The following is a 9,783-nucleotide window of genomic DNA, read 5'->3' as shown; positions in this document are numbered from 1 at the left end:
TACATCCACCTGTTGAATGTATACTTCCACTGCAAGAAAGTAACGAAGGATGAGGTAGTATTGTATCAATATCATGTTGCTGTCCATCCAATGCCAAATTTATAACTAGACTTCACAAAATCACAGAAAACAGCATGATGTACATATACAGAAAAGGAAAAGACGAACATTTTTAATTTTGAAGTTTAGTATAGATCTGGGAACGGCATTTGTTTTTGCCCTTTTTTTCGGTTGAACAAAGGATTCATTATTAAGACAAAATAAACATCGGCTTCATTGAAATTAAACGACTGGTTTCATAATTTTAAAAAACATGGTTGACCTCAGCTGACTGCGGCGCCTAAGGGCAATTCCTGTTTGACAGTTCAAAAGTATTCCCAGGGTCTGGAATCCAGCAAAGCATTGACTAATTAAATACTAGTCGTCAATGCTTTGACTATTTGATAAAGTTCGATGTCAATAGCAACGCCTATATTTTTGTAAACATGAACTGGTTCAGTTTCGAAGTTAGTCTGTTTCCTTAAAAGTTCAGCATCTGAGACGAGGATAAAATGTTAAAAGTAACAATAAAAAGATTGAACGGACCGAAAGAATTAAAAACGCCAAGCATACGCTTCTATACTTAACAACGGCTGACAAGCATGAAACGACTACAATACTCCCTTTAAAACTGGATATGCCTTTGTCTAACCTAGCAAAGCCGAAAATTACTAAAGCAGGGCGTTCCAGAGGATTTTTTCAATTATCATTATTGAGAGTAAAGCACATTCATGACCAGTTATTGCCAACTTTCCATAACAGATCACGTTCCTAGGCTCTATGTTTATAAAGTTATGGCGCTCTTGAATGTGCGAAACTTTCAGTTCTGCGTCTGGTTCAACGAAAAAATATGCTACGAGTACATAAACTTTGTCTTGCACCCCGCTATTACAGTTCCTCTGCAAGAGAACAACAAAGGGCGTTGACGTATTGTATCAGCAGCAATATTCCTTGCCCAGCTTTTTTCGGGCTCGAAAAAATCAAACCTATTCATCATCAGGGGTCAGCCGACCTCCACCACTGATCAAGTAAATTGAGATTTCGGTTGTGAAAAGAATATTCCAGCAGTCTTCATCCACTCTGGACTAGCTTCACATTATCCCCTGATCACCAAAATCAATTCAATTCAAATTTTAAGAGAGAATTCTTTAAGGTTTTGGTCTGAAAAGAGTATTTTAATGGATTTGAACCAACAAGCACACATGTACATTATTCCTAAACACAAAACAATTTTAAATTCTAGAGACAGTGAACGATTTCACGCCATTTCAATAGAAAGTTGGAAAATTTCATATAAACTGGATGAGGTAATTCCGTATAATCAACCAAGAAGGTTGGATAGATTACTGAAATTAGTGAAAAGAATGATTAGGTTGTCCTCCTGTTTTGAAGCAATTTTTATCAATTCTGTTATTCTCTCACACAAATTATCAAAACTACGCATCGTAAAACTTTGACGTTAGCTCTGGCAGTAGAGAAATTTAAACTGATTCGAAGGGAGAAAAGGCGATCGGTCATTTCAAGCTACAATATTCGTTACATGTTCATCGTTGAGGCCTACTTTACAGAAATAAATTCTTTCTAAAGATGAACTTTCGAGCGGTAGTCCTTCGTCAGCCAAGTCACGTTGTCAACTCAGTTGATAAAACCAAACCATCTGATTATGTTATCGTTTGTGTAAAGCATTGACTAATTAAAATGTTCCTTGCCCAAATGGTATTTTAATTAAAGAAGAAACTAAATTTGATTACAATCATTCATTATTGCACCTTCGTGTGACAAAACAGATTACCAACCAACAAGTTGCCATAAACAGTCTCAAATCTAACAAAAAGGTATCGAATGATTACTATTATGTTACATGATTTGAGACATATTTTAAATTTTACTTAAATTTAAAGTTACAAATACACCCACACTAAGCATGAACCAATTGTTACTGAAATATCACATGATAGTTCACGTGTTATCATTATCATCAATGAGCGTTTCTTTGTTCTATCTTAGTTATTAACATCGATCCACCCTAACGCTCCAGTCAGTTCAGCTTGGACGGAGTGAACTACAACAGGCTATCTCAGCTCGTAATCCAGTTTTGAAAATCAAGCGGCTTATCCTCAACATGTCTCTTTCAAAGCAGGTTAGTGAATTCTTGGAACTAAGCAAAGAGAGTCGAATCTACCCCGGTAACAAAGAATAAGGTAAAATCGTCCGAACGCAAATTGGTATGCCACACCAAAAACATGCTCTTCAAAAGTTATAACTTTGCACTAAAATCAAGTAAAGCAATAATCCTCGCAGGTGAGCTGTAATTTTAACAGTTGCAGAAAAGAAGCTTGACAGGAGCCATCACTCCTGGCTTGATAAAACTATACTTCGACAGGATTCAAACCTGTGCCTCTCAAATACTAGCTGAGCGCTGCTACTAACCAACTAGGAATCCACACGTTAGAATGGAATCAGTGAAAATCAACTGAAACAATTATCCTTGCAGGTGAACCTCAATTTGTCTGAGTGTTCCAGCCGGTTCTCAAGTAGGATTCGCAATTGCTAAGGGAACAAAAATTTGTCTTCGTTACTGCTCATTATTTATCGACTAAGGGGAGGAGGGTGTCGGGGTTGAAATATTTTGGTTGATTCACGTAATATTTATGACCCCACTTATGACCCCCCCTCTCCCTCTACCCCGTCATTGGCGGTTAATTTTCAGTCAATCTTGTATAGCTCCCCCTTTATATTTTGTTGGCGACGATTCCTCTAACAACGTAGAACCCCCCCAAAAAAAACATTCCCGCTTTCCCCCGTCCTGGCCCCTCAGTAGACGAGCCCATCTCACTGATAACACCACGACAGAAATTCTACCAGGCAAAAGATAAATGTTAAACTGAACTTGAGCGCTTTATCTCGCCAGGTTAAAAAGTTACTGAAACAGATGCATGCCCCACAAACCACACACAGAAAAATGCCGTCGTGTTGTGTCGCTATACTAATTAACCTGTCTTCATGTATCAGTTATGGCTTATTTAATTCATTCTGCATGTCCTGAAGCTTCCAACTCACCTTGAAGCTAAATTCAGTCCAGTGTTTGTTTCTTATGCCATGAAATATTGCAGCGCAAGGAAATATTTTAAAAGAAGGTCAAAGAGTATGACAATTACTTATATAGAGTCAAATGGTGTGGGGCGTACTGTGTTTATTTGATATGGTGTAAGCTGTATCTTAATATTAAAAAAAAATTATATTTAATCGTTTCAGATACTGAGCAATTAAATGCGCTGGCAAATTAAAACCAGCCTAGGTCTTTGAAAAATATAACTGTTGGTAGAAAATAATCGTTTCTTTCCTTTTTACTTATTCAGGTCATTCTAAAAGATATGAATATGAAATTTGAAATGAAGGGTAGTGTCAATGGACATTACTTCGAGATCGAGGGTGAAGGAAAAGGAAAGCCTTACGAGTAAGTGTCTCTTAAAAGACAGACCACGATGAATTATTTCATTACTATGCATTGCAATTTATTTTTAAATACAGAGTTAAATAAGGTCACATTGCAGCCGTCAAATAAGGCCTGATGTCACGGTGTCAATGATTTTGGGAAATTACCAAAGTGAATAAAGACTTTTTTTAAAAACGCAAAGTGATCAAGATAAAGATTCATAAGAAGATTTTCAGTCATGTACTATGACCCTGTTTTGATTCGCTTTGGCAAATTATGCCTATGACATCGACTTCTTCATCTGCTTCCAGAATCAGGCGTAAAGTGTAAAGACTACTGCAAATTATCCTGTAAAAGCTTAGTCACAGCTAAATTCATTTGTAATACTTTAATTTCCTACAACTTAACATGAACGTTTATGCAGTATTTGACTCAAGTTTGAATTATCATGAGCATAAAATATTTGGTCTTCCTAATTTTCCTGTGTTTCAGGGCATACATGAGCTGTTTCTGAAAATAATTTTCAACACTCTTATCATTTTATTCCAGAGGAATACAGGAGTCCACTTTTCGGGTTACCAAGGGAGGACCCCTTCCATTCTCCTTTGACATTCTGTCGTCAGCGTTCAAATATGGAAATAGGTGCTTCACTAAGTATCCTGAGGGCATGCCCGACTACTTCAAGCAAGCCTTTCCTGCTGGAATGTCGTATGAAAGGTCATTTACATTTGAAGATGGAGGAGTTGCCACAGCCAGTGGACACATTGGGTATGAAAGTAATGTTTAGTATGGGATCGAGATAATACTCCTTAAAAGAAATCTTCAAGGTCATTTTTTACACGGAGCAGGCCGCGCCGTTTTTAAAAGAGAAACTTGGTTGTGATTCTCCCCAGAGCGCCTGCTGTCTAGCTACATGGGAACAAAACTACTACTTGAAAAAGCACAGTGACAAGAGAATATTAAGACGACTATATTTTAAAAGAGGCATCTATGGAAAAATGGGTTTAATTTGGAAAACATCGTAGCGGAAATGACAAAATCTAAAAAACAAAATGCGCTAACACATTATTCTCCAGGTCACATCGCACTCTAGGTATGTGACACAGATATAAGAGTAATTTTACATTTTTGTTATTGATTTCTCAAATTTCTCTTAATTTTTACAGTCTTGAGGGTAATTCATTTACACACAAATCCATGTTTCATGGCGTAAACTTTCCCGCTGACGGACCCATAATGGGAAAGAGGACAATTGGCTGGGACCCGTCCTTTGAGAAAATGACCGTCTCTAACAACATATTGAGAGGTGATGTGACTATGTTCCTACTACTCAAGGGAGGCGGTTATCACAGTTGCCAGTTTCACACTTCTTACAAGTAAGTACTGTAACAACTCCAACGGTTGAACATCGTTTCTTTTGAGCTATCGGTTCTCATCTTCTGAGTTTTACGGGATAGATGCAACCGAAGAGAACGCTGGGATGAAAAGGGCCTGAAGAGAACGACTTAATACTAATTTCCCTTGTCAATTAAATGTTTGGGAGAGAATAAGACTCTTCACAAGATACTAAAGGTTATCTATAACGATATCCTTTAAACCTAAAAATGTTTCCTTCCCTGCATTTGTCAATATAAGATGTTCAGGACGATGGAAAAATAATCACAAGTAATTGCTAAACTACACAGTACCAAAAAAAGTAAAGTTCATTAAAAAGTAAAAAAAAAAAACCAGTAAAAAAACCAATGCTGATGGGAACGTAAAACGCATATTTTGTATTTTAACAAGCATTTTTTTCCTTTTGCACAGAACAAAGGCACCAGTCACACTGCCTCCGAACCACGTTGTAGAGCATCGCATAGTGAGGACCGACCTTGATGACAAAGATGGCAAGAAGGTCCTGCTGGAAGAATATGCTAAGGCTCATGTTAACCCTGTGTAACTGGGATGGAAGTATTTTCACTACCTCCCCGAAAATTTCTGACTTCACTATAATACGAACCAGGTCAGTTGAAAAATAAAAAAAAGGATAAAAAACACTGTGTAGTGTCATCCTCTCAATTCGCACAGCCATAAATACTCTCTTAGACTTAAAACTGGATACAAACATTTTGTCGATTTGTTCAAAACGACAGTTTTTTCATGACTACCTTCACTTTCTAATAGTGCTAGTAGCTACTTACAACCCTTTCCGAACAATTGTCTTTTTCCCTAGCCACCGGGCATTGCGCGAGTCAATTGGTCATCATAATTAGACACTGTAAAATTGAGACATGACTTTTGAGAAATTATGACTTAGCACAAAAATAAACATATCATTTACTAAATCTCTGAAAACAGCAACTGATTTACATCTCTGTTTTCGATTTGAGATGATAAAGTTCAGATTACATCATGAATCCCTTACTTTCCGCAGTCAGTTCTTACCACCATAGTGCAAGTTTAAAGCGAATGGAAAGAGTCAGATCCCCGTGAATAAATGCTTTATTTAATAAATGCTTTATTTAAACTGAAAAAACCGATCAGCAAATTCAACATAGAAAACGCTGGTATAAACCGGTGATCAGTAATAAAAATACCGTTAAAAATACAATTCACTATCGATAAAAGTTAAGATTAAATTAAAAATTACCAAAAAATATTTACAGTGATAAACAATTTATACACGTCATTTGTGTTGTGCCTCATCTGATTCTACTTAAAGTTGAAAAGTTTTAATTTTAAAACTTCTCATCGTTTCACATACACACAGTTCTTTGGGGAGGTCATACCATTCCTTTGCAGCGGCTTACTCGAATGTTGACTGGCCCATAGCTGTTTTTTATCTTGGGAGATGAAGTTCCCTACTATCTCTGAGGGCTTTACGGCGAATTTCTGATCTCAATGCAAAATACCCTTGAAGTTGCCTGGGACAGTGATAATCATTTACGATTTTATATACTAGTTGGAGACGTAAATAACGACGCCTGTTAGATAATGTTGACAGGCCAAGTCTCTCCCTCATTGACTGTGTGCACGCTAAGTGATTTGTTCTTAAAATTATTTGCATTGCTTTGTTTTGCAACCTTTTCAGAAAATCGGAGTTCTTCTTGCTGCAAAAACCCCATACGATGCAGCCAGTCTCAAATAGGTAAATTTGTCGTTTTGTAAATCTTCAATAAAATTTCAGGGCTAAGAAAAAATGAAATTCTACTTAAAAGTTTCAGTTTAGGATAAACTCTCGAGGTAACATATGACACGTGATTGTTCCATGGTAATGATTCGTCTACCACCACGCCAAGATACTTAAAATGTCTCTGCTGTTTTAATATTGAGTCTCCGTAAAAAATATTAATGTCTCGATTGGTTTTGAGTTCTTTATGGGACGCAATAATCATGGCTTCCGACTTTTTGAATAACCAAAATGCAAAAGAGAAAATACTGTGGAAGCCAACTAGAAGCTTCTATTTCCTTTTTTATTTTACATTCAGATCGTTTACGCAAAAGTTATTTAACAGTTTGAAAGACTTTGACAAAGGAAATATTAGATTTTTAGCATTGATTGACAATGGTTTCCATTTAGCGTCTTTTAAAGTTCTAAATAATTACAAGTATTAAGTCTCTGTCTCTCCTTCTGGAACACTCATGATCATTATTTGTTTGCCCAATGTCGATCATAAATCCCTTTATGCTTTACGCTGATTTAAAAAAAAAGACACCCACATACTGGATAGCAACATCTGACGACATTCTCTTACCTCGTTTTATGTCCCATTCGACTTTTCTGTTTTTTTTCCCTTTCTATTTGTTTCTGCCACCAGTTTACACTGATGATGTATTAAGTGTCGTGTCTATGTGGCACCTTTGTGATAGCCGCTATTTATTGATCTTAAATCATTTTAAGCTTTACTTTACTTTGCAAAGCACTACCGTTTAAACTTAAACAGTATCCTTCAGCTTTAGTCGTGTCACCATTTACAATTTTTTCTTTTAAAATTTTCTTTTAGGTGTTTCATTTGAATTTTCTTTTATTTTTCTTAAATTTATTCCAAGGGAGCAACAGTGATCGGTCATTTCACGCTACAATATTTGTTACATGTTCATCGTCGAGTAAAAAAGTAAAATAGTAAACGCTGCTTCCAATCCGAAGGGAAATTTATAACCAGACTTAACAAAATCACAGAAAAACAATGTGATGTACATATACGTTCATATGCAACAAAGCAACAGACGAACCTTTTTAATTTTGTAATTTAGTACAGGTCTGGAGGTGGCAATTGTTTTTGCCCTTTTTCTCGGTTGAACAAAGGTTGATTATTAAGACCATATAAATATCTGCTTCACTTAAATTAAACGATTGGTTTCATAATTAAAAAAAAAACATAGGTGACCTTAGCTGACAGCGGCGCTCAAGGGCAATTTGTTGTTTGACATGTTATGATTAATTGTAAATATAACCTAGAAATCACCAGACTGCTTAGTCATGGTGATTTGCATACCATAGAACTTTTCAAAACATTTCATCAAGTCACGCATTTATTATCTAATACTACTAAAATATTTCTTAGGTGAGCTTCTGGAATGTTCTTTTCTGTAACTTTTTGAATATATATAAAGACTCATCTATGTAGTAGTAGGAGTAGTTGTTGTTGTCGGAGCGACGACTGTTTTGAGAGCTATATCGAGAGAAAGTTACGGCGGAAGATTGCTCATTTCAAGGAACTCTGGAGACAGCAGTGAGATTGTGTCAGCGGTGAGCTGGCATATAGACTGTGGCGGGGTTTATTAACGACAAGTATTGTACTGCTTTTAGGAGTCGCTCCTTGTTAAGAAAGTAGTTGAGTTTGTGGGATTGAAGTGTTTTTCTGTCGCTTTGATTATACTGTAACAGACAGTTCAAAAGTATTCTCAGGGTCTCGGTGCAGACCCCCAACATTTATTCAGCAGAATATTTCTCTATTTCCTTGCTGAGCTCAAGACTTACCATCTCCCTCTCCTATTTACAATCACAAGTATGTTTCCCTTGTATACAATTCAGTTTCGACTTGTGAGTCTCGAATTACCGTCTGCATGCGACTTTTAATTCAGTTTTCAGAAACAAGCGATCCAAACTCGACACTGAACATTGCTCTGGGACCAAATGTTATCCAATAGTTCAAAGTACAGAAGTAATCGTTTCGTAACCCTGTCAAGCAGCCGTCATGGGTTCTCTCTATTTAACCCTCACTATAATAATCACTGGGATAAGTCATCAAACAGTCTTGAATGACGTTTACAAAAGAAAGATTTAACTGATTCTTGACGATGACATAAGTAAAGCTTTAATGTCCACTTTAATTCCCTTTTTTTGCTAAATGTTAATTGAAAAATGCACTCTCGCATGCTGAGTAGCAATGTGAAATTATTTTTCCTATTGCTTTACGCGTCTCAATCGACGTTCGTCGTTTTTCTTTTCAATCGAATAATGCAAACATATGGGCGGCATTTGACGGTAGTCATATTGATTAAGATTGCACACCCTTGAATACTACAAAAATAGAATGGAATGCGCAAAGTTTATCAGTCTCGACAGCGTCGCTTCAATTGAATGAAATTAGCTTTTGAAAAACATGGAAAGTGTTTCAGCATATCCTGCGCATGGCAAAACTGATTATGCCAAACGCATTACGTTGTAACTAGTTTCTACCATTGACTTTGCGGATAATTGTTTTCATTTCAGCACCACAAGTACCAGAATTGCCTAAATCGTTTCCACTGCTAAAGAGCAGCCAATTTCGTGGACGTAGCAGTAATATTCATTGCCGTTAGTGGACCAGCTCTTGCTTTATCAGGGCTCTTTCTTTGATAAAACTATTTAATTCTTCCTTTAATCAACTGAGTTGATAATGTGAACATCCACCCAAGAGCCATTCTAAAGAAGACATTTCGTGCGTTAGTCCTTCGTCAGCCAAGTCACGTTCTCAACTCAGTTTAACAAAAACTAAATCAGCTGATTATGTAATCATTAGATTGAACGGACCGAAGGAATTAAAAACGCCAAGCATACGCTTTTATACTTCACAACGGCTGACAAGCATGGAACGACTATAGTACTTTCTTTGAAACTGGATATACTTTTGTTGAACCTAATAAAGGCGAAGATTAAAGCAGGGTGTTCCAGAGGATTTTTTTTATAATTATTATTGAGGGTAAAAGCTCATTCATGATCAGTTACCGCCAACTTTCTATAATTGAAAATCAGATCACATTCCCAGGCTCTGTGTTTATATAAAGTTATGACGCTCTTGAATATGCGAAATTTACAGCTGTGCAACTGGTTCAACGAAAAAATA

General features: G+C 36.6%; 1 protein-coding gene across 1 annotated transcript; it reads left to right on the top strand.

The window, feature by feature from the left end:
• Positions 1-2,041: 2,041 nt before the first annotated feature.
• On the top strand, positions 2,042-5,470 carry LOC149049718 (GFP-like fluorescent chromoprotein amFP486). Its single transcript, XM_089195082.1, has 5 exons — positions 2,042-2,179; positions 3,399-3,496; positions 4,025-4,243; positions 4,642-4,851; positions 5,282-5,470. The coding sequence occupies exons 1-5, from the start codon at positions 2,162-2,164 to the stop codon at positions 5,412-5,414; spliced, it is 678 nt and encodes a 225-aa protein (XP_089051208.1). The 5' UTR covers positions 2,042-2,161; the 3' UTR covers positions 5,415-5,470.
• The last annotated feature ends 4,313 nt before the right edge of the window (positions 5,471-9,783 follow it).

The sequence above is a fragment of the Pocillopora damicornis genome, chromosome 2 (genome assembly GCF_964200805.1).
Source record: "Pocillopora damicornis chromosome 2, jaPocDami1.2, whole genome shotgun sequence".
Classification (NCBI taxonomy): Eukaryota; Metazoa; Cnidaria; class Anthozoa; order Scleractinia; family Pocilloporidae; genus Pocillopora; species Pocillopora damicornis.
Note: the sequence above shows the minus strand (reverse complement) of the source record. Positions and strands in the feature narration are given on the sequence as shown.

Coding starts and splice junctions, on each gene's coding strand:
- LOC149049718 (XM_089195082.1), top strand. Junction 4,244..4,641: donor ACAGCCAGTGGACACATTGG/GTATGAAAGTAA, acceptor TAATTTTTACAG/TCTTGAGGGTAATTCATTTA. Junction 4,852..5,281: donor CAGTTTCACACTTCTTACAA/GTAAGTACTGTA, acceptor CCTTTTGCACAG/AACAAAGGCACCAGTCACAC.